At 52.8% G+C, this 23,285-nt stretch overlaps 8 protein-coding genes across 8 annotated transcripts; 4 read left to right on the plus strand and 4 right to left on the minus strand.

Moving 5' to 3' along the window:
- Window positions 1–651: 651 nt before the first annotated feature.
- CTHT_0063380 (uncharacterized protein) lies at window positions 652–1,509 on the minus strand (the record flags this gene model as incomplete). Its single annotated transcript, XM_006696582.1, has 2 exons — window positions 652–1,094; window positions 1,191–1,509. The coding sequence occupies 2 exons, from the start codon at window positions 1,507–1,509 to the stop codon at window positions 652–654; spliced, it is 762 nt and encodes a 253-aa protein (XP_006696645.1).
- Window positions 1,510–4,806: 3,297 nt separating this feature from the next.
- Window positions 4,807–6,063, minus strand: CTHT_0063390 (uncharacterized protein; the record flags this gene model as incomplete). The annotated part of the gene is made up of 1 exon (XM_006696583.1): window positions 4,807–6,063. One exon carries the CDS (start codon window positions 6,061–6,063, stop codon window positions 4,807–4,809), a length of 1,257 nt encoding a protein of 418 aa, XP_006696646.1.
- Window positions 6,064–7,043: 980 nt separating this feature from the next.
- On the plus strand, window positions 7,044–8,605 carry CTHT_0063400 (dihydroorotase-like protein; the record flags this gene model as incomplete). The annotated part of the gene is made up of 6 exons (XM_006696584.1): window positions 7,044–7,349; window positions 7,403–7,696; window positions 7,764–7,811; window positions 7,873–7,978; window positions 8,095–8,171; window positions 8,360–8,605. 6 exons carry the CDS (start codon window positions 7,044–7,046, stop codon window positions 8,603–8,605), a joined length of 1,077 nt encoding a protein of 358 aa, XP_006696647.1.
- Window positions 8,606–9,654: 1,049 nt separating this feature from the next.
- CTHT_0063410 (uncharacterized protein) lies at window positions 9,655–12,000 on the minus strand (the record flags this gene model as incomplete). Its single annotated transcript, XM_006696585.1, has 1 exon — window positions 9,655–12,000. One exon carries the CDS (start codon window positions 11,998–12,000, stop codon window positions 9,655–9,657), a length of 2,346 nt encoding a protein of 781 aa, XP_006696648.1.
- Window positions 12,001–13,331: 1,331 nt separating this feature from the next.
- CTHT_0063420 (putative prohibitin protein) lies at window positions 13,332–14,218 on the minus strand (the record flags this gene model as incomplete). Its single annotated transcript, XM_006696586.1, has 2 exons — window positions 13,332–13,838; window positions 13,895–14,218. The coding sequence occupies 2 exons, from the start codon at window positions 14,216–14,218 to the stop codon at window positions 13,332–13,334; spliced, it is 831 nt and encodes a 276-aa protein (XP_006696649.1).
- Window positions 14,219–14,717: 499 nt separating this feature from the next.
- Window positions 14,718–15,496, plus strand: CTHT_0063430 (ubiquinol-cytochrome c reductase complex-like protein; the record flags this gene model as incomplete). The annotated part of the gene is made up of 4 exons (XM_006696587.1): window positions 14,718–14,779; window positions 14,916–14,941; window positions 15,158–15,335; window positions 15,460–15,496. 4 exons carry the CDS (start codon window positions 14,718–14,720, stop codon window positions 15,494–15,496), a joined length of 303 nt encoding a protein of 100 aa, XP_006696650.1.
- A 2,206-nt stretch (window positions 15,497–17,702) lies between these two features.
- CTHT_0063440 (putative nuclear envelope morphology protein) lies at window positions 17,703–19,540 on the plus strand (the record flags this gene model as incomplete). Its single annotated transcript, XM_006696588.1, has 3 exons — window positions 17,703–18,383; window positions 18,431–19,196; window positions 19,389–19,540. The coding sequence occupies 3 exons, from the start codon at window positions 17,703–17,705 to the stop codon at window positions 19,538–19,540; spliced, it is 1,599 nt and encodes a 532-aa protein (XP_006696651.1).
- A 1,591-nt stretch (window positions 19,541–21,131) lies between these two features.
- CTHT_0063450 (uncharacterized protein) lies at window positions 21,132–22,685 on the plus strand (the record flags this gene model as incomplete). Its single annotated transcript, XM_006696589.1, has 5 exons — window positions 21,132–21,325; window positions 21,482–21,606; window positions 21,930–22,234; window positions 22,424–22,557; window positions 22,634–22,685. 5 exons carry the CDS (start codon window positions 21,132–21,134, stop codon window positions 22,683–22,685), a joined length of 810 nt encoding a protein of 269 aa, XP_006696652.1.
- Between the last annotated feature and the right edge of the window lie 600 nt (window positions 22,686–23,285).

Raw genomic sequence — 23,285 nt, forward strand, 5'->3', positions numbered from 1 at the left:
TCTCTCTCTCTCTCTCTCTCTCTCGTTTTTTTTTTTTTTTGGCTTGGGTTTCTTCAATTCATGAAGCATGAGGAAGGGAAGGAGAGGGGGGGGGGTAGGTATATGGGTGATGGAATGAATGGATGGACGGTTTGTCTTTAACTCTTGCACTTCTGACTGATGGGAAGTTTCTTCCGTTGATTCTACCAGCCTACTTTGAGGTTACCTACTACCCTCAATGAAAAGATGTACACCTGTACCGATGGGAGAGTGCATGGACAAGGGCAAGACTTGCCCTATGACTTGGCAGGATAGGACATCCGTCAACGTCCTATCTACCAGGTTATCTACCTAAGGTTGCACTATGCTAGAGTCTGGATCAAGAAACTTGGTCAGAGAAGACGTTAGTTGGTATCGTGTTCAGTAAGTGCTGAAGGTATAAATATTCTATGTTTTGTTTAAAATGGATTGAATCGAATTCTATTTTCCGACCGGTCTCCCCCCTTCCCCCCGGGGGGGGGGTTACTGGACCGTGCCCACGACGACGGCGGGCAATAGCTACCCAACTGCTCTATATACATGTGCCGCCGGAGAAAGAGCCCTCACCGGGGAAAAACCCGCGTGAGCAAGGGGAAACATCGGAGGGTTGCGTGACGTGTGTCGGGTAGGGAATCACTCTCGTACGACCCCGGGGATGTGGATTTCTAGCCCCGACACCGACTCCGACGAGCTGGGTGTCGGCGTGGAAGCAGAAGAAAAGAGGGAAAGGTTGTTCCGAGGGAGTTGTGCTGACGGATTGAACGTCTGGAATTCTTCGTTGACCAAACACTTGTCAACATAACTCCGATTAGCGGGAGCCCCAGTGCTCAAGCCGCCGATCGAGCCTCTGATCCCGACCCTGGTCTTTCTGGAGAGCTCTGCCTCCTTCTCCTGTCGTAGTGATGCCCACTCCTCGAGGAGGAAGTGCGTAGTCTCACTCTCCCAGAAGGTGTCCAGGAGCAAGAGGGCCGAGGCCGCGCATTTCTCCCACAGGCGAGACCCGAAGCTTAGGAAGTTGACAAGCTGGGGAAAATCGCAGCACTTCTTGATTAAGATCTCGGAGGTCTCCTTGATCACTACCTTAGCAGGCCATCTTAGAAGTGGTTAGCGAGAAAGCTTTGCGGAGTCGGTCTCGGACCTCCTCTCTCGGGATGTTAGTGCCCCGGCCCTACGCCGCACCGAGGACCGGTCGGAGGACCGGGCGGGCAGGCTGCTGGTGGGGGGCTCGGTGTGAGCCCGGTGAAGTGGGGCGGCGGTGGGGCTCCGACACCCTGTCCGCCGGGGCTTGTGGGGCGTCAGGGAGGATCCCCTCGTCGTCTGGTGTGGGGGTGGGTCCTCCGGAGCCGCCAGGGAGGGGAGCCCCGCCTCCCCCTTTCTGATTAAGGGCGTTCTGTAGGAGTAGGGGCGGAGAAGGCTGCTGCGTCTGGCAGCACGGTACGCCGCCTGGCCGGCCTTCCTGACGGCCTTCCTCTGGGAGTCCGTGAGTTTCATGACCTTGCCCTGCCAGATCTTCGGCTTGGCCGGGCGGTCCGAGTGGCCTGGTTTCGCTGGGCCCAAACAATTCGGGCACTGGGGGAGGGGAAGGTGTTGGTTGTTTATGGTTATGTGCTGGGGCACCACACTCGTCGCACCTAGGGGCCGAGTGGCACTTGTCGTTACAGTGGAAAACCAAAGCAACGTTCACACGTGTAGATCCCGACCTTGCGCTCTGTTATGGGTATGTCAAAGAAGCATCTTCTCCATCCTCTTTATTCTTCCACCCAGCAAGTCTTGACCTGTCAACCTCAACAACATTGTCTTGCCGCCCTCGTATCCGCCGTTAAAACTCACAGTGGGTGAAAAGCTGAGATGGATGAACAGGAACCTGATGAATGTCAGCAAAGGATTCTTATCCGAATATGCGTGATCTCATCAAGCATATCAACTTACATGCCATCTGCCACATCGGGAACACGACGAACAATTTCTTGCTGAAGGTTCGGGCGTTCTGCGAGCTGCGCAACCGGGAGAGATGATGTTGCAGGTATCTCTCTCCGTCCTGCTTTTGCGCGACCACCTCAATGGAAGGATACTCCTTGAACACATCTACAATATCCGGCACAGGTCGAGATGTTGCCAAATTATTGACAACACTCGTTCTGTGCTGGTATCACTAGAGATTGAGAAGTACCTCAATGAGCTCTGAGCGTTCATCGTCTGACAATCGGTACTCGTCAAGGGCATCAACATTTATTGAAAACCCCGTCCTTGTACAGACAAGCAACTGCATGAAACATGGCCTGTAGCTCGCTCATTCTCGGCCGGGATTTATGTTTGTCGTGATGGGCATCGGCATTTTTGACCTCTGCCGGTGGGGCTTTGTTACCGAGGAGCTGGATAAAGGTGTATATCCCAAGAGTTGAAGTACCAATGCTGAAACTGAGGAGAGTTGATAAACCATTCTCCAATTCCTTCCTCCCATTGCTCCAAAATGTTGGCCTGCTCTTGAGCGTAGTCTACTCGAGCCCTAGACACCGAAGAGAGCCAATTAAGAATGTTAGCATGGATCTTTCGATCCTCAATCGCATCTCCCTTTTGGACTAAAGAATCCAACTTTTAAGAGACCTCGTCGTGCAGCCATATCCGTGGATCAGCGTCTAACTTTTGGCCAAGCTTTTTCCCCCGACCATGACATTCTCGACATCTTCCTACCTCCGATTACGATTATCAACGTATACCTACATCCCAGACCGGATAGGGTCCTTCCAACCTGGACACGCCTCAGAAATATACAATATGTACAACGCATCATTATCCGTGGCGACTTTAATACAAACCACCGAGATTGGGATTCAGGAACTCCGCAGAACCCCAGAAGAGATATGCTCTCTGCCTGAATCTCGACCCGCGACCTCCACGTCCTAACCCACCAGCCCTACGCACCGAGCTGGCGGGGTACTAGGGGTACTAGGGGTACTAGGGGTACTAGCTTTAGCCCTGGGACCGGAGACAGCCTTCTTCGAGTTTGCCCACTGGGCTTCGGACCACAGAACTCTGCTGGTGCAAGTGGAGAGCCCGCTCAATACCTCTCCTTCCTTCTAAATTTCTACCAAAAAAAGAAAAAAAACAAGCTCGACGAAGCCGCTGCTCTTCTAGAGGTCTTTCTGCCCCGACCAAGGCAAATCCTCTCCTTGCAAGATCTCGAGGACTATGCCTGGGCGATCTGTTGACGCCTTGAAAGGAATAGTGGCCGTTTCTCTGTTACCCCTGGCCCACACACGAAGAGCACTCTATGGTGGTCCGAAGAGGAAAAACCAAGAGAAGTCCTTCATCGTGTTCGGCTCGTTTCCTTTATAGAATCCTCTCGGCCATCTGGTCCATTCTTTCCGGTAATGCAGCTCCATATATCTCCTGGAGTCAACCACGGCTTTGTGTCGCTCACAATTTTTCTATCTCCAGTGTCCCTTATGTTGGCAGTCACGGATACCCCTTTTCCTCGGACTGCCGTATCCGTGTGACAGTGAAGGAGTTCCAAGCTGCCCAGTCCTGCTTGCCAACTTGCCACTTGTAAATAATATAGAATCAAATAGCTCCAGCCCAAATCACGCAAGAAACCACTGTCATTACACTGCAAGAACATCAAGTCACACTTGTACGTGATAAACCACATCAACTGCATCGGTGAACCGGGCCTATGTCTATGCTTTCCTATCCACGTCACAAGACCCTAACGGAAAGCCTCTATCATCACCACGCGCCACACTTCATGTTCATTCGACGTTTATTTGTGGGCTATGGCACAGCCATCAAATATGTATCCCAAGACCATCAAACAGCTCACCGGTTCAGGAGCCGGCCCATACCATTAGGAAGCTTTCCGGCAACAGACTGTACGTAGACTCCTGATTATAACTTATCGAGGATACTTGAAACAAACTCGCTGTCGCGGAGCACAACCGTCCCCACCTCTCTTTCAAAAACGTTAATTTGCCTCCAACAATCTTGTTTGACAATTGTAACGGTTTAGAGATGCACCACGCCTACCATATCTCGATCAATGTGCAGAGAAGAGACAGTCTACTCAAACCACCGCTCCTAGCAAGTCAAAAAAATTTAGCATATGGCTAGAACTACCATACATCAATGCCATAGTTCGTTTTACTTGTGTAACATTCATCTCGCTCTTGGAGCAGATGCTCTTAATGAGGGAATCTAGAATGACATCTCTCAGTTGCTTTTGAGAACGTTTGAATGGGCTTGAGAGGATTCAACTGTGCATGGCGTACATGGTACACCCTCGTCGTCCTTTTTTTAGAAACAGAATCTGACAAGGAGAGGATAACAGGTAGGCTCCCCGTAAGAATGGATGTAGTGGATCGATGTAAGCAGAAGATTGTGTACTTCAGGGCTCTGGTTGAGTGCCAGGGACCCTGAACGAATCTACAAAGGACTTTTCCTGCGCGAGTTGACGGAATGAAGGAAGTGTAACTGCTGTAAGCCGGGACTTTGCTCAATCATTGGCACAGCGTCACCGGTTCCGTCAACGCAAGAATCCAGGACCAGGGTACGCATTCATGTCTCTAATGACATTACAGCTCAAACCACAACAAAAAAAAAAACAACCACCCTCAGAGTAAGAGAAAGCGGTGCTGCTGCAATTATATCTACTTGTAGACACATTGACAGTTAAGCCGTCATCCCGCGCGGCTTTGGCGATAACAGCAAAGATGTTAAGGGACAAAAGCACTTAACCCCTTTCCCACTCGCCCATTTCATACCGCAGCATATGCTCACGAGCAGCAGTTGCTATCAGGGGAAGCCTATCGTCCCACTTTCGCTATCCCCAATCACCCTCCTCGCCTCTTCAATCTCAGCTTCCTCTCTCTCCCGTCCTTTCCACGTCCCCTCCAGCATCCTTTTCCGAATATCCTCTACCACATCACAAGTCTTCAAATGCCACTTAAAAAATTCCTCCCTCAACCAAGCCCTTCTAGCAAGCTGTTTGTACACCGCCGACTCAGGCTTCTGCTTCCTCTTCCACTCACATGCATAACACCACAGCATCTCCTGCGCCTCCATCTTCTCCTTCAACGCCGGAAATGGTGCGAACATCACTAGCTGCATCCTATCCTCCGCCATCCCCAACTCTTTCGCCCTCTTCCACACCTTCGGCTGCCCCCCATCCAAATCTACCATCGGCCCGTCCTCCTCCCAATCCCATTCCATTAAGATATCCGTCTCCTCCTCTTCCCATCCCGAGTAAAAGAAATCCAGCACCTGTTTCGTCCTTTCATCTCCCTTCTCCTTCGCCTCTTTCCTCAGTTCCTCATATCGCGAATAAAACCTCTCCCCCCCATGAAGCCTGTACATAGCGATGAACGCCTCCACACCAATTACCATTTCACACCCCCCATCCTGAATCTCAACCACATCCTCCCCCTCACCATACTTCCCCCTCAAAGCGCAATATCTATTCACCATTTTTATCCCATCCCCGAGATCAAATATTCTTTGGGCCTCCTCCCTCTTGAGCATCCTCACCTCCGGCGCAGTAGAAGCACACGCCCAGCACACCCTCGCTGCCAGCGGTAGGAAAATGTACGCTCCGAACCGGGGACAACGCACACACCTTGTAGCATACAACATCGCATGCAACTCCCTCACCACCGGTGAATGCGCAGTGCGCCAGGAGCGATGGTAATAAGCCAGTACGTGGGGGGCATGTCGGCGGAGGGTGGCCAGCGCAGGGAGGGTGCGGATGATGTAGGCTGCGCGGCGGCAAGTTTGGGCCAGATTGGAGAGGGATGCGAGATCAAGGGTAGTAAGGATGGGTTGGAGGAGTTCGGGGGGTAGAAGGGAGAGGAGGCCTGCTTGGGGAGCGTTGTCCCCTGTGCTATCGGGATCTCCCGTGTTGAGAAGATCGATCGGGGCGAATGGGGGGCTAGCGGGGAGGGAGAGGGTTTTGGGGGAGACCATGAAGTTCTCACCGAGAAAGGTGTAATCTTTATGGATGATCTCGCGGGCGAAATGCTCTTCAAAGTCGGCGGGGGGCTGAGAGTCGGACATTTTTGGGGTTGAGAGTCTCGAGAGGGCTGATTCAGGGTGAGACTTGTGGGTAACCTCCTGCTGACACTAGGAGTGTTATCTGTATGTTATTATGAGACTTGCAGTGGATAAACCTTCTCCAATATGAGACCCAAAGTCCTTAAATCTTCGAGTTAGAGGCCTCCAGCATATGTCGGCCAGCCCAGAGGGGCTAGCGACGCGAAACAGTGAGGACATATACTCAGGCCAGATGCCTGGTTGTTGCGCATGTTGGGCTCCCTTGGTTTCCATGCTAGAAAACTTAGTGGCTAGGCAGTAGCGTGCTAGTAGGGTTTCGGCCAGGAGCTGAAAGAGGTTGGACTGGGATTGTGGTTTCGATGATACTCTTCAGGGATCAGCTTCGGGGGCTACTATTGATGTGAGAAATTTTTTGTACAGAAAACATCATAGGCAGCAAAATCTTGCTAGTAATACTTTGATATTTTGGATAGATGATAGTAGAATTGAAGCTGTGAATGGACAACAGTTGTATTACCAAAAAAAAAAAACTGGAGTATTCAGGGGCATATTCAGGGGATTAGTGCTCCAACAATCACCCAGTGATCTCGTTTTTTAGCATGCTACCATGCAGAAGTTCACTTGGAGTAAATTCTTCCCAAAAACTTTTCGAGATTACTTACCTGGTTGTCCTCAAAAACATCCGATTCGGACCACTCAAGTAGACTACCAGAGAAGTAAGCAGGAGTCACTGCTCAGGAGAACCTGTCTCCTGAGCAACAACTCCCGAGGTGCCCCTGAGCAAACCCTAACCCTAACCCTTCTCCCTTCCCCCCGCACCCCACCCCACTACTGAGCAACATCACCGAGCTCACTCTCACGCATGCCCCTCATCCTTATCCCTCCTCACTCATCACAACCCTTGAAGCAGCGGGCCCTTCCTTATGTCTCGCCAATTCCAATTCCTCAAAACAGCCGCCAGATACCTAACCACAACAGCAAAAATGCCCCTCAAAGACACCTACATCCTTCCCGCGGCTGCGGACATGCACGTCCATTTGCGCAACGCGCCCGGCCCCATCGCCGCCCTCGTCGCGCCGACAATCCGCCCCGCCGGCATCGACACTGTTTTCGTGATGCCAAATCTCGCTCCCAAGCCTGTGACGTCGGTTGACGAAGCGGTCGAATACAAAAAGGCGCTGGAGCGGTACGCCCCTGATGTGGGGTATCTGATGAGTCTTTATTTGCATGAGAGTGTGACGGTCGAGGATATTCGCAGGGCGAAACAAAATGGAGTTTATGGTGTGAAGGTTTGTTCGTCGCTCGTTCATAAAAAGCAGGGGGTTGGAGACTGACTCAATAGGTCTACCCCCGCGGCGCGACGACCAACTCCCAATGGGGCGTCATCTCCCTGGACCAGTTCGATCCGATCCTTCGCGCCATGGAGGAGGAGGGGATTGTGCTGAACCTGCATGGCGAGGTGCCGAGCGACGCGGCGAGCGGGGTGACGTGCATGAATGCGGAGGAGAAGTTCTTGCCGGTGCTGAAGGAGTTGGCGGGGAAGTATCCGAGGCTGAAGATTGTGCTGGAGCATTGTACGACCAAGAAGGCGGTTGAGACGGTGAGGGGGTTGGGGGAGAATGTGGCGGGGACGATCGTAGGTGCTCCGGATCATGGATTTGTTTTGGGAAGCGAGCGAGAGATGGGTGCTGACGGGAAGACAGACCGCGCATCATCTTTCGTTGTTGGTGGATGATTGGTCTGCTAACGTGGTATGTATCTTTTTCCCCTTTCTGAGGGAACTACTAAGCAAGTGCTAACTATGATAACAAGCATCACTACTGCAAGCCGTCTGCCAAAACCCCCGAGGATCGGCGTGCTCTTCTCGAGGCTGTTGTTACCAGCAACGGGAAGTTCTTCCTTGGCACGGATAGCGCCCGTATGTTTTCCCCCTCTCTATGTCCCTGCCCCCACCCCCCCCCCTTGGGTGCCTTGTTGGGTATCATATCTGGCTGTGTTATGTGATCTCATTAGCGACTGACTGTGTCATTATAGCCCATGATATTACCGCCAAGAAGGGCAAAGGCAACCATGCCGCGGGCGTCTTCACCCAGCCCTTCGCCTTAGGCTATGTAAGTTTGACATTCTCCATCTCATCTTGCTTCTCACGTGCTTCTTCCTCCTCTTTCTGCTTCCTTTTTTTTCTGGGTTCAATTCTCCCCTGTTGTTTCCTTTTGCTTCTTCATTTCCCCTTAGGTCCCCCCAGTCTCTCATCTTACATTCTGATATCGCTACTAACCATGTGTTTCCACTGAAACAGGTCCTCCACTCCCTAGAACTCGCCCTCCAAAGAGGCGACCTCACCCCCGCCCAAATCACCGACGAGGCCCTGGCCGGCTTTTTCTCAGACTACGGTCGCAAGTTCTATGGTCTCCCTCCCGCAACCCGCAAGATTAAGCTCATCCGGGACGCTGCTCAGATCCCCGAGTCCCTGAAGGGAGAGAATGGGACGGAGATCGTGCCCTTCTTGGCGGGAGGGAGGATTTGGGGTGTTGAATGGTTGTAAGCTGTTAGTGTGACTTTTTGTGTATATGCGAGTATGTGTATATGAGTAGGTAGTGTACCTGTTTGTTTGGGCGGTTGTTTGAATTATCTTGAGTGGATAGATAGAAGGGGAAAAAGTTATGGAACTGAAAAGGGGTCTGAGAATCGAGGTATGGAGGTATCCTGGTTTAACCAAAAATAGAAAATGAACAACGGATTGGAGAAGTCATGTTGTAGAAGCTTATGTAGGTAGCAATATATATATATATATATATATATGTATATATATATAACAAACCAAAAAAAGAAAGAAAAACGGACACTTCAACGTCGAGACAAGATCTTTCACGTCTACGTCTTCAGGCTGTCAGATATCTCTCTCTTGATCTCTCTCTTGGGGAATGTACTGGACAATATTATCCTTTTACCTACTCGGCCTCGCCAAGAAGAGTCACTTCACAATCAGCCCAAACCATGAGTCTCAAATGACATTCCCCAGAAACAGGCATCCCCAGGCCCAAATTAGGTAGGTAGATAAACCGTAGGTACGTACGTATCTATCAGGTAATAAAGCTCCTAATCCCTAAGCTAAAGACAATGCTCTGCGAAGTAATACTCGCTGCGAAAGTGCCACCGACCCCTAAGAACAGCCAGTTCTTGGAGGGGCAGATGACAGATGTCCTATTATGCTCTGACTTGTGCCCTCCAAATGTGAGGAAGTAGAGCAGTCAAGAACTGAGAATTGGGAGGAGGAAAGGGGGGGGGGGGGGAGAATCTTCATATCTCCAATAGCTCCAGCCTGATCAGGCCCGTCCCGTGTGTAGATTAGGATGTGTGCATCAGCTGTTTTGCCATTGACGATCTGACCATCTGACCTATATGTCGTCGGGTCGTTCCTCTCAATATTAGGCTTGGGTATAACTTGCCAGAGTGAGTTCCTTAGGCAAGCCCAAGTCTATATATAAGCCCCGAGAGAACCACGTAGAAGAGAAAAAGACCATTCCGAAACGAATCGACCCAACCCATGCCCAGGTCCCATCTAACCCTCCGTTTTTGCCATTCCCCCCTTGCCTAAACAGCAGCCAAATCCGCCACCACCTTCCCCACGCCCACTCCTTGATCTTCCACAACTTCCCCCTCATTCCCTTCACTCTCCTCTTTCTTCTCTCCTTCCCCTGCCGGAGGAACAAACCTCCCCTCCTCAATCTTCCACCCCTGTTTCTTCATCTCTCTCCACCGCTCCATAACCCTCAACCTCACCAGTTCCCCCGCAGCCCTCGCATCCTCCGCAGAATCATGGCCCCCCTCCACAGGCACCGCTTTCCCCTCCCCATCCACCACCGGCGTTTCGATTTGTATAGTCTTATTCAAATGTATCTCCATCAACCCCTTGAGCCTATACCTCATCGGTAGCCCACGACGGTGGGGGAAGAGGAGAGCAGTGTCGATCAAGCAGGGATGAATAATCCGCACGGCGTTGAGGTCATTTTCTAGGGCATGACCGATGAGGAATGTATCTGGCGAAATCAGAGAGAAGAGGAGATCGCGGGCTGCCGCAGGGGAGGGTACGATGGGAAGCTTCTTTCTAAGACGCTGCTTTGTTTTGGGATCGGCGACGCCCTCAGACGGGGGTACTGACGCCGCTTCGGGGCCCACAAAAGTAGGCAACGGTAAAGGCTGCCCTGGCTCCCAAGGCACGGCATTAGCGATATCCTCGGGCCAGACGCCCGAGTAGCGGGAGTTGAGGTCGAGGATTTCACCGTAGGGTTGAACCAGCACGTCAAGCAGCTCCTTGCCATCCGGCCAGCTGGTGGCCGTCAGGCGCAGCAATTCCATGCCCTTGACGGTGTAGCCCATTTCGCAATCAAAACAAACTGCACGATCTTTGGGGGCATCCGGGTTGGGCGGGGTCTCTTTGAAGGGGAGCAGAGCCGCCAACCTGGCCGGGGATGAGGTCTTGAACACGTGGGTCTGGTGGATGGAGCAGCCTGGGGTGTCGCCCGGTACGGTATTGCAGCAGTTGAAGCGCTTGGAATGTGAGGTTGAGTCGCCGGGGACGCGCTCGGGGTAGTAAGCTTTGCCCGGGTGGAATGTGCAAGCACCGCCGGAGGTGAGGGCACCATCTTCCTCGCGCCGGCCGGGGAAGACCTGGAAGCGGGTCTTGCAGCGCTCACAGATTTCCCAGCCATTGGCGGCTTCCTCGCCTTCGATGGCTGCCTTGATCTCTTCCTCAGTAGGGGCTCTGGGGATGTAGCCGAACTGAGCGAGCTTATCGATGGGGGTCTGGAGAAACTTGAGAAACTCGACCTCCAATTCAGGCGTCAGGCCGGTATCGACTTCTTTAGGAGGACCATTGATAGCCTTGGGAGCAGCAAACCGAGCCGGCGAAGGGGTGACCACGGCCTGCTGCTTCTGGAGGGCGGCTCGGCGCTCGGCCATCCACGAAGGAACCGTCATCTTTTTGTAATGCATGATTCTGTTTTTGATGACGTTGTTGTAAATGGCCGGCTTCTCGGTCGCGATGCGCTCTTCTTCGTCAAGCGCAAGCCAGATCAGTTCCTGCGGCGAAAGAATTAGAGGCTTTTCGTCGTCTTTAGCATCCTTTTTCAATTCATTGTTAAGCCGTGCGAACTGCTCATGTAGGAGCTTCAGACACTTGTATCGAAAGTCGTGAGGTGCGGGCGCAGTCTTCAGATGCCGAGGATTCAAGGCCTCGGGCTTTCTGTTCATGCTCTGTGGTTGTGTTTGCAAAGTTGCTTTTTGAGGTGTAGAAACGTCGGGAGAGGAAGTTTTAGAAGTCGTGGAGGGAGCGGCTTTGCCTGTTTTTGGGTTCGGATCAGATGCCACAGAGACGCGTGGTAACACGGCGCGCTGTGATGAAGACCGGACGGTACTGGCATTGCTGAGGATCACAGCAGGATTTGAAGTCGCTCCATGTGATGCAGGTAAGGGTGAAGGTTTTGGTGAAGCTCTGACTGCCGACGCACCATTTGCCTTAGAGGGCGTAGCAACTGACTGCTTTTCCACTGTAGGCTGGATCACCGTCGCGGCGCTGGCCGTGGGCTGCGGCACCTTGTGCTTGAGAGGCGGCGAGGACTTTGGAGGAGTGAATCTCTTCACAGGAGGAGGAGAGACGGGCTTCTCCAAAGTCGACTTGGGGTGAGGAGTGGCAGGCTTCGGCTCATCCTTCACAGGAGCAGGCGCAAGCGCAGGCACAGGCTCCGAAGAGAGCTTGCGACGCTTTCGAGGCCCGTCTTCGTCCTGGCTGGCCGCAGGCGCGGGTTTTGACGATGAGGATGATGTCTGTGGCTCACGGTCCCAGGAGTGCTGCCACTGGCACCCGGGCTTGGTGCAGGCGTCCCCTGATGGGCAGGGGATGGTCTTGAAGTTTCGCAGCACTGCTTCCATAGCATCCATCTTGCCAGCTGTTGTGAATGATCTGACAAGACTAAAGGGCTGCGAAGGACTAGATGGCGACTAGATCAGTCTTTGGTCGGAAACAAGGAGAGAAAAGGGTTAAGTGATGGGAGAGGGCTGTCACGGGACATTGGCGGCCGGGCTCGGGTCCTCAATGCGAATTATGCCGAGTCAACAGCCCATGCTAATCATCTAAAAGTCGAGGGGGGCAAAAAGAAAGCAACAAGAGAGGGGTCAGGGAACTGAGGACCAACAAGGGGGCACAGACTGCAGAAGAGAGGACAGCGACAGGATAGGCTGTCTGATCCTTGAGCTTGATCCCGAGCCGTGGCCCTGGCGAAAGAATATGTAGATGTAGTGGGTGAAGAGAACGCGGTCGGATTGGCGTGGCAGCGAAGATCGAGTTCTTGTGCTGGCAGTAGATGGGCGACTGCTGCGGGCACAGCGCGGCCAGAGAAAGAGAGCGTTCATGCCCGGGAGAACCTCTTTGGTTCCTTCCCAGACACACGTGTCCAGCAAGCAGCAAACGCAGCACGGCAACCTAAAATGCGACTTAAGCTTATTGCGGCAACAAATGACGCTGCGTTGTGCGGCTGGCTGGCTGCGGGCGGCTGTGGGCGGCTGCAGATGCCGGCCTTCGCAGACTCTCGCGCTCAGGGTCTCAGCTCTGTTCAAACAAGCGAGAAGAGGCAGAGAACAGCTCTACTGGTACTCGTATTTCAGAATGTGTTTACTCGTCTGGATTCAAGGCATCCTCACTTATCATTCAGTCTTTATACAAAGAAAACTTGTTAATGACCAAAGTCAAAAGACACGGGATAAAGATGGTGAGAAGTTGCGGACAAGGCCAAGGGCGTTGCCATCCGCTAACATAAGGCTGAGCCAAATCCCCTGCAGATCCGATAGCTTATCGATAAGGAATATGGCCCCTCTGTTCGTCTTATCAGAGCATCCATCATGCCGCAGAGCTCAGCAAACAGCTTTGCTGGAGTAGAGAGGAAAAAACGAGGATCAACGAACAATAGTACAGGCCTTTGTGATATCAGACCAGGATGCCGAGTCCAACGACTTTCAAAGGTCTCATGCCCTCAGCCTTGAGCAACTAGATCATCAGACTCCACAATCTTAGAAGCATTGAACGCATACCTCAACCAATACATTCAAATCCGAAGCGGGGAATAAAGCCATGGTCATAGATAGTAATACATAGCTCATCGTGATTATCGTACCATTCCATACACATCTCCTAAACCTCTTCCTCCTCCTCCTCCCTCCCCCCCCCCCCAACCCAAACCGCCCCCCGGGGCCCTTTGTCAATTGCTCAGCCTCCCTTACGTCCTCCCAACACTCATCAACAAGTTCGCCCCCTTATTCCCTCCCGGTAGGTACACCACATTGGGATTATTCGCCAGCGTCTGCGCGATCTCCCTGCTTGCCTCGAGCCTACGAATCTGAATCAACCCATCACCCGCCTTCGCAATAGCTTTGCTGATCGTCTCGGCAGCCTCGGCTTCACCCTCGGCCCTAATGACGTTAGCCTGGCGCTCCTGCTCGGCACGCTCGACGATGAACCGCGCGCGCTCTGCGTCCTGCTGCGCAATCTGCTTCTGCTCGACGGCTTTGGTAAACTCCTTGCCGAAGGTCAGGTGCGTGATGGAGACGTCCTCGAGGGCGATGTTGAACTCGCGAGCGCGCTTTGTCAGGTCGTGCCGGATGCGCTGGGAGACCACCTCACGCTGGGTGATGAGCTCGGCTGCGTCGTATTGGGCAACGATCGCTTTGAGAACTTCATTGCCGATTGAGGGGAGAACACGTTCGTCGTAATCTGTGCCGAGGTTCTGGAAATTGTCAACACCACAGCTCTTGTATACTTGGTAGGTAGGGAGATGCACACCTGGTAAATCTTAGGCAGCGCCTGCACCTCAGGCCGGTGCAGGACACGCAGCGTCAAGCTGACCATCTGTAGATCCTTGCTGCCCGTCGTGGTCGGGATGATGCGCGGCTTCGTGCGCACGTCGAAAATGATGGCCTTCTGCAGCCAGGGAATCAGGAAGTGCGTGCCCTCGTTGACCACTTGCTCCTTCACACCCGACAGCCGGTCGAAGATGACGGCCCGCGTGCCGCCCTTGACGTCGTACATTGACGCCTGCAGCAGGCCTACGCCCACTGCCGCGGGGACGGCGGCTTGGTAGATGAAATTGAGGCCCCTGGCTGCCATGTTGATTGAGTCGCAGCTAGCTGAGCTGCTTGTTGACTGTTGGGCTGTTGGTCAAAAGCAAGCTTGCGGTTTCGCTCGGGTCTTCCACTTGCCCGCTGCTGCTGCTCAAAGCCTCAATCGAATTGAACGACGAACTAGTCTCGAGCTTGCTTATTTAGTGGAGCTACACCAAACGTCGTCGTCACTCGTCACTCGACGGCGGGATGTGTGTGGTCCGTGCCCATCTCAAAGCTTCCGGCCGGCAACCAGCAACTGTGGCTTACTTCTTACCCCCTCCCGCCACATATGTGGCGCAATCTCAGTAGCCAATCACATCCCTTCCTTTACCCGTCGACTGATTTCTCGAAAGCTCAAACTGCATCGCGAGCTATTCCGAGCCGAGCGAAGATCCAAGCGTCTGTCCGAACACACCCTGCGACGACGACAACGACGCCGACGAACCTTCTCCTCCCTAGACCGCCCACCCGTCCGGCACATTCAGATCTAAACGACAACTAAAATGCGCCCGACTCAGACTCTCCTCGGCGGCGGTGCCGACATCCCGCTGGGCAAGCACAACCAGTCAGTAACTCCCGCATGAACTCCCTGATGAAGGACTGTCGAATGCGCATTTTGCCCAGAAAGCCTCCGGGCACTGGCCTCGACGGACCTCCGCTATCAATTGTAGTGAGAGAAGCTTGCTAACGCTGTTGTGTAGCTACCTCGGCGGCTGGGGTGCTTTCGGTGAGTGAGCCCTTGCCTTGCATCTACATCTACATCTGCGATTGGGACGACCTGGAGGAGGGATGAGCTGGTGGTCGAGCTAGCTGGATCGGGTTGGTACATCGACTAGAGCAACAGCATCGCAATCCATGTGCATCTTGGATTACGGAAGACAACGGATACCACGAACGATGCGACATATCCCATACCGAGCCCTGTCTGACTCTGTTTGATTAGGTGGCATGCCCCAAAAGGGCATCGTGACCTACGGCGTGGCCCCGAACCGCCAGAAGCCCCTCGCCGGCGCCATGCACGACGCTATCTTCAACACCTGGCGCCGCTTCAGCTCCCAGGTGCTCTACTTTGCTCCCCCCATGATTGCCGGCTACTACCTTATGAACTGGGCAATTGAGCGGTATGCTATCTCCCTCTCCCCCCCCCCTCCTACATCCTTGCCACCTTACTTTTGGATTGGACCCTGGAGTCTGGAGGGATCTTGGGGTATGAATTGGAATGCTGACTGGTTGGGTGTCCCATAGGAACCACTACCTCAACTCCAAGGCCGGCCGCGTCTGAGTTCGGTGGTGATGAGGAGTAAGCGGCGGTGGATTAGTTTAGACTGGTGATGGTGTTTGTAGTTGTAGAGGGTTGTGTGTTGCAATAGACAAGGCATTGTACATGGTCATGCGGAGCAAGGACTCAGGAGAGACGTGTTGTTGCGGTTCTTATGCTGATGTCTTGGGCTTTTGTGAGCAAGGTTTAAAAGTATCTTGTGAGGAGTGAGGCTCATTGGTTGGATATCGTCCAGATCGTCCAGATGACTTACACAGACTTACTGAATCACTGTAAAAGATTCAAAGCTAAGTCTACAGCTCCCAGCCAAGTGGTAATACCCCCCCCCCTTCTTTCTCCCCCGCTAGCCCTTTGAGGGACAGCCTCACGCCTTACATCCTCCCCTGGGCCGAGCCAGACCATCTCACCATCTTACCATCTTACTACCCACAGCTCCTGACGCGATTTCACAGCCCTACTCAACCCAGATTCTGATGGTGATCGGCAGGCTTTCCGAGACTTGAAGTTTCCATGGCCACGTTTTTCCAGGCCTTCCCTCGCTCCTTACCTTTTAGCTACGGTAAAAAGGGGATCAGATCAGACACCATCCCACAGCCACGGGGATGTTTCCTCGTTTCGGGAAGTTGAGCCTCTGCTCGATGAAACCTCGCCTGTTTTGCTGCTGCTGCTCTTTTGTGTAATCAACGCCCAATCTACTACACCCGGGCACCAAGGCATAGCTATTCCGGGTCTTCAGCGTGCCGGTTTGGGTCCCTGAATGCCGTCGTTTTGTTACACAACGCTTGGGGGGGGGAGGGTGGGAAAGATAAGATGCCAAGGGACAACTCAATGCAAACCACCTCATATTGAGATGCTAGAGGGGTAGTATTGTTGCCCAATTCAAATCCTATATGAAAAATACGTCGATTGAGATCAAGAATTTTGGCCCGAAGGCTGGACAAGGTGAAAAAGGTGATCTTGCGTCAGACGCCATCCTCAACTTCCCGAGGAGGAGGTCCCCAAACCCCTGACGGCATGCCAAGCCCACGTGAATCCAACACCAACAGCCGTTGCAGGAGGAGCGAGGGTTTTGTTGAGCCCCGTGGTGACTGGTGGGGCGATTTGAGCCATCGTTTGGGGGGCTCAGATGGGGCTTTCCCCACTGTTTGCCTCGTCGCGCTGGAACATTGGGTGCTGCAGTGCCGATTCCAGCGCCCGGCGCCTGCGCCGCGCGAAGGTTTTGTGGAAATTTCTTGGAGAGCACTTTTTTTGGGGACGCCGTTTTTTTAAGTCCAGTTGCTGTCGGGGTTCGGACCCAAAGGGAGCCGTTTATGGAGAGTGAGGAGGTGAGGAGTTCGTGAGTTGTGCGTCCTCTCGGGCCTTTTTTTTTCTTCTCTCTAGAGTGTGGATTTGTTTTGTAAGAATTAAAAATATTGGACGGCCTGCAAGAACAGCTCACGCGTGCATCTGATCAGCCAGATCCGAGGCTCAGGGCTGTCGAGTTTTGGTGACATTGTCATCCCGTCCCGTCCCCGACTGCGTCGCTGCGTGTTTGAACTAGACCCCAGTCCAGAAAAAGACCCCAGCGCGAAGCCCCCGGCCTTGGCCGCAGCGTGACCCCGGTTCAGCTCACCATTTTCTCGGCATCATCGCTCACTGCCACTGAGAGAAGCACACTTCACCTCAACTTTCTCGAGTTCTCGAGTGCATGTGCACACAGCTTTTGTTCTCTCTTCGTCGATTCGCTGCGATTTGTCCACTTTGCCTGGACTTCCCCAACGCTCTCTCACTCGCTTCCCTACGGATACCCTCGGATCCATTCGACGAGTACACCACGTCTTACTCCATCGACGACCTACGCTCGAGTCTAGCTACGTGACGAACCGTTTTGTTGTCCACGGTCCACACACCTAACCATTGATCTGCACACCTCACCGTTAACAAGTTCAGCGACCAGCGACTGTGTCTGCCTACGTGTGGCTGCTTGCTCTGTTGCTCTAAGTGCACAGCACTTGCCTATCAACGGCCAATCTGGCCTCTTGCCGCCGCTTCACTCAGCTCTGTTCCCTCAGCTTGATCTTGTGATCTCGACTGAACCACTCCAACTTCCAGCGTCCCATACTGACGAAGTCCGACACTCAACCTGCTCCCACATCTCCGCTCCTGTGCCGTCTCGTCTGATAGCCTTCCTTATGGCGTCACCCTCCATATCTCCTCGATCCATACCACAATGAACTCTCTCAATATCATCTCCGCCCGCGTCTCGCCCCCCCCAAGTCCGGGCCCCTCCCGGTCCAACTCCCTCACTAGCATATCCCTCGCCGCACTCAACTCGGACGCCGAAGCCGACGAGACAACTGGCGTCGTTGCGGATGCGCTGCGCAGCGATGACGAAAGCGAACTGCCCCAGAGCCCTGCCAGCCCCGGGCTGCGCAGCCCACGACCTGCCTATCTCGAGGCTGATTTGGTGTCCGAGCCGGACGAGTTTGTCCTCGATGATGCGATCAGCGATGTGGTTAGTGATGGGCGGCCGGCCGAGGAGGAAGACCTAGGAGAAGGAGAAGGAAGAGACATGCCGGTTGACGAAAAGACCCCGTTGTTGTCCACGAGAGGAGGAGGAGGAGGAGGAGACTATGACGGCACACACTTCGGCGAGGCTAAGGTTCTCAGCCCGGTTGACGATCCCGCGTGGATGGTATATCCAAAGCGCTTCGCCAATGCGGTGATGGACTCGATTCGGTGGCTGTTGTCCGCTCTTACTGCGCCGGGGGTCTGGCTGTGGATGAGTTTGTACGATGATACGGGGAAATTTGCGCCGTTGTCGCAGATCAGGAGGGTGCTGTTCTACAGGGAGGACGATGAGCCTGAGCCGAGCTTAAAGAAGCCTGGGAAGGTCAAGCCCGGGGGGAGGGTACGTCAGAGAAGCGCTCTGCATCAGATGGGTCAATCCGCGTTAAGAAGAATCGTCGCCTCGCAAACACCGGCTCTACTTCCTCCAGTCTGTCCTCCGAATCCGAATCTGACCCTGACCGCCGCCGCCAGCGCCGGTCTGCTAGTGGCAAGCACCCGCGCACAAAGTCTGATGCGGCAGGCGACGACAGCCCGCCTACCGGCCAGCGCTCCATCCGTATCAAGCTGCAAGCCGACGAGGCGCTGCGCCAGCGCAAGGCGAATCGCAAGGCCCAGCAGTCGCGCTCCGCCTCTTCGTCGAACAATGCTCCAGACGAGGCCACCGTCGCGGATATCTCCGCCCAACTCAAATCCCCGACTTCCCCCTCTGGCGCCGGCCTCACCAAATACCCCAAGACGCCCGCTCCTCCTCGCCCGCTCATCCCCCGCCGCCAGCCGTCATATATCAAGGGTCCTGAACCGCCTCTCGGACCGGGCGGTCGCCCGCAACACCAAAAGACCTTGATCCTCGACCTCGACGAGACGCTCATCCACAGCATGTCCAAAGGCGGGCGTATGTCCTCGGGCCACATGGTCGAAGTGCGCTTGAACACCACGTACGTCGGGGTCGGCGGACAAGCCACCATCGGCCCACAGCATCCGATTCTGTATTATGTCCACAAACGGCCTCATTGCGACGAGTTTTTGCGGCGGGTGAGCAAGTGGTACAATCTTGTGGTTTTCACAGCGTCAGTGCAGGAGTACGCCGATCCGGTGATTGATTGGTTGGAGGCGGACCGCAAGTATTTCAGCGCGAGGTACTACAGACAGCATTGTACGTTCCGGCATGGGGCGTTTATCAAAGATTTGAGTTCGGTCGAACCGGATTTGTCGAGGGTGATGATTCTGGATAATAGTCCGTTGAGTTATATGTTTCATCAGGGTACGTCCTCTATCTCTAACCTCTTTCTGTATTACTCTCTCTCTCTCTCTTTTCTTTTTTTTTTTAAACTGACAAGTCGTTTAGACAACGCTATCCCAATACAGGGCTGGATCTCCGACCCGACCGACAGCGACCTCATGTATTTGATACCCTTTCTCGAGGGCATGCAGTATGTGTCGGATGTGCGCGCCCTGCTGGGGCTGCGCGGGGGTGAGGATGGAACACACATTGCTTGACCTTCTCACCCTCACCCATTTTGAATTGGCTTGATTTGATTTTTTTAGTTTCGAGTGGTTTTGTGGTTGTTGTTGGCTTGCTGTTTTGATACTACTACTATACGACTATTTGTTACTGTCTCACGTATTACGATACTACTACACTTCACTACTATTACATACTACTACTACTACTACTACTACTACTGTCTACTGATACTGCTGCTAGAAATGGAGACTGGAGGAGCAGAGAGAGAGAGAGAGATGCCCGGGGGGAGGGCTGTGATGAAGGATGTTTATGTACGAGAGATGCATAGTTCATATATACATACAGACATGCGCTTACGTATCATAGTACAATTCATGAGGGGTTGAGCAGGTTGGAAGGAGAACTATGTGGTACACGGTCGGCGGCTTTTGTTCGTGGGGGGGATTCATCTCCCTACTGGGAAGGAAGCATTTTTGGGGGAGGGATAAGGAGGGTGTGGAGCATCTAGGGAGCTTAATTGCATCTTTCACGAAGCATATCTCTGTCGTTCTGTCTTCAGCCTTGTGGTTGGAGAAAAGCTGTGCAGGGTTTATGAGATAGGAGAAAGTTTGTGCGAGCTAGAAGCGAGCGGCTGTCTCATACAAAAAAAAAAAAAAGGCACTTAGCCAGATGATCCGAGTACAAGCAGGCAAGCATGTATGCAATGTGTGATGTTAAGCAGTTTCCTACCTAACGTATCAGCGATAGTCTTGTGGACAGCGATCACGACAGGCATTTGGTGCCGGGCTTGGTTGTTTTGGTACATACGGAGGAGCCAGTGAGCATACTCGTAATTGGAAGCGGCTCTCGTCAGCAATTTCTCGTCGTTGAGTCTCGAAAAAAAAAAAAAGAAGAGAAGCTCCAGTACTGACTGATCCTGGGCGCTTGACCACTTTTGAGATGCTTCGGAGACTTCATTGGCTGTCTTAACCTTGGAGACACTCTACGGCTGCAAGTTTCAAAGCACTATCAGGTTACTCAAAAGGAACTAAAGATTCCTGGGAACTATCTCAGGACCAACTTTTAGAGCTGCCTGTATCTGAGCAAAGGACACAAATTACAGTACCATTCAAGAACCATATATTGGGAGTTGATAGACCTAAAGAAAAGCATTGGCAGTAGAATCGAGATCCTTCTTTCACCTGTTCCCTGTCTTCCGGCTGTATCTTCGAAGCTCTTCAACCGTAAACATAATTGACACCTTATTCTGTAAGTTTTATGAAACCTGTCTAAGGTAGCGTTTTCTAATCTTTCTATATCAGGTCTTACTTATTTTTAGCCTACCTGTTGTCGGCAGTGTTTGAGCTTTTAAAAGATCGCCTGCCCGTCCCGTCAACTACGAGTCGGTGAACGGACCCCAACGTTCCCACACGAAATTTCTTTCCACCAATCACTGTCGCAAGCGTCCCCCATCAAGGTGGTGACGTCATTCCTCAATGTCCCATCTAAAGCCGTACACACTGATAGAGAGGACTGTAGACACATGACCAGATACAATGAAAACAGTGTTGGGCCAACATACAGTTGATTGTAGCTGTTCTGTAAAATATTGCAAAGCTACGGCTGATGACCAAGCTAAAGCAAATGTTTACGACGGCAACAAAGTTTAGCCTTTCCAGAATCCGGATCCTCCAGCCCAGAGAGCCGCATTTCGGTAGGGAAGCTTGCTCCGGAGAGAATGAGCGGCTAGGAGTGGCTCTGAACGGAAAACCTACGGTCGAGAATCATGACGCACTGTTCTGGGGAGAGATTAGAACCTGGGAGATTACAAGGACCAGGTCATAAGGAGAGGAAGAAAATGATATATCGTCATCGTTGCTTGATTCTATAAACCGGGTTGTTCCCCCCTCCCTCTCCTGTAAAAGTCGTAGAGCAATTTTCTGTCATCTGCTTCTCCCAAAGGCCTACGAGCATCATCACGATCGGACTTTCAGCTGTTTGACGGCGACAACTATCACGATTAACCTGGCCCTCAACGAAAGAGTCACAGAGCTGCTCGAAGTCGACCTCGGCGTTTCCTCGAGTATCGTACAGCTTGCCAACATCATGTCGCTGCATTGTCAGTAGCCCTAGTCCCTTCTCTGTGCGGTGTTTTCTTCGTGCCTGTCATGCCCTCTCCAAAATGTTGTCTTGGGTTGAGTCTAGAGCCTTTTTTTTTTTTTTTACTTTTGACCCGAATCATTTGATGCCTCCGAGTTGGCTTGAACCTAGTCGCTCGTTGCCATTGCACCCTTTCTCCGAGCCCTCTCTCGTACTTTGATCCCACCCTCATAGTTGTCTCGACCCCTCCCTTCACCATCGTCTTTGACCCCTCCTCTTCCATCACCATCTCTCCCTACCCCTCAACCTACTCCGCTCAACCCCATTAACCTTCATGTTCAGATCTCCCCGCCGTAAAACCCTCTGCTATTGCCCTCGGCACCTTCTTCAACCAATCCGTCGAACTGGCCGTGCTTTCTCCTCTCTTCGGTCAAACCTATCAGCGCGCCAAAGCCGCCAACACCAAAGAAGAGTTCTTGCGCTCACGCGAAGCAACCGGCGCCGCAGTCGCCTGGACGACCTCCCTGGTTGGCAGCGCGCTGCAGAGTTACGGCGTTGGGGCGCTGATCAATGCGACGGGGACGTTGAGCTATCGAGGCGCGGCGTACTTGGGGGGGCTGATTTTTATGGCCACTAGTGCACCTACGGTGGGTAGACCCCTTTTGTGTTTTGCTCTTCCCTGATCTCTCCTTCCCCCTCTTTTGTGACCTTGTTCCTTTAGTTGGGGCGCGCTTGGGGGGGTGGGAAGGGGGGGGGGGGAAGTGGAGGGGCTGGTGTGCTTGATTTTGGTGATAAACTGATAGTGATAACAATAGCTAACGGGTATGCTGTGATAGTTTTTCGGCCAGCTCTTTGTCGAAAAACGCGCTTGGGAAACCGTCGGCGTCAGCGTCATCGCCAAATTGTTCGAGACAATTGGTCTCTCGCTGGTGCTCACCTGGTGGGGAACGCGCACCAATCCACTTGAGCAGTGAGTGTTTGTTTGCTTTTGACTCCTTCGACTCTTCTTAAGTGCCGCTATTGGTGATGATACTGATGACGCTCAGTTCCGGCGCCGGCGGCACCCCGCTGAGCCGCAGCCCCTTTCGGAATGACTAAATGGCTGGCGGAACATGGCCGATAGGGTTAGTGAAATCAGTTAGGGAGGATGGTGAATGATCGAGGGTAAGGTTGCCAGATGTATCATAATTGTACCCATAGGTGATGTCAGCTCGGTTCAACGAATCCTTTCTCACATCTGACCACAAATCACTGTCACTCCTGACCAGTTGACACAACTTTTTTCAATTCATGATACCTACAAAGGGTTCAAAAGCGCAACCCTATTCATTCCGTGACCTGGTCCATGCAAAGAGCCGATCCACTACCCCGTCAACGCCAGCCATTTACATACACAAGGACCATTAAGCCAACCAGAACAGATTTCCCCCTTCCCCGCGCTAAAACAAGGGCGGCCCATGAGAGAGAAAAGAAACTTCCAGTTAGCAGTTGCAGAAAACTTCTTTCCGTTTTGTGAACAACTTTTGTCGGAAAAGAGTCAAAGATCTCACAACCCAGACCGTCAGAAGTTCACAACAGAATGCATGCCATGTCCTAGTACCTAGTACTTTCCAGGCTTCTCTATTCCTTTTTGGCTCATCGATAGTATGTCGTGGCCATGTAAGGAAAGAAAGCCAAACACAAAACGCAACCGAGAAA

This window comes from Thermochaetoides thermophila (genome assembly GCF_000221225.1).
Source record: "Thermochaetoides thermophila DSM 1495 unplaced genomic scaffold scf7180000011821, whole genome shotgun sequence".
In the NCBI taxonomy this organism is placed as follows: Eukaryota; Fungi; Ascomycota; class Sordariomycetes; order Sordariales; family Chaetomiaceae; genus Thermochaetoides; species Thermochaetoides thermophila.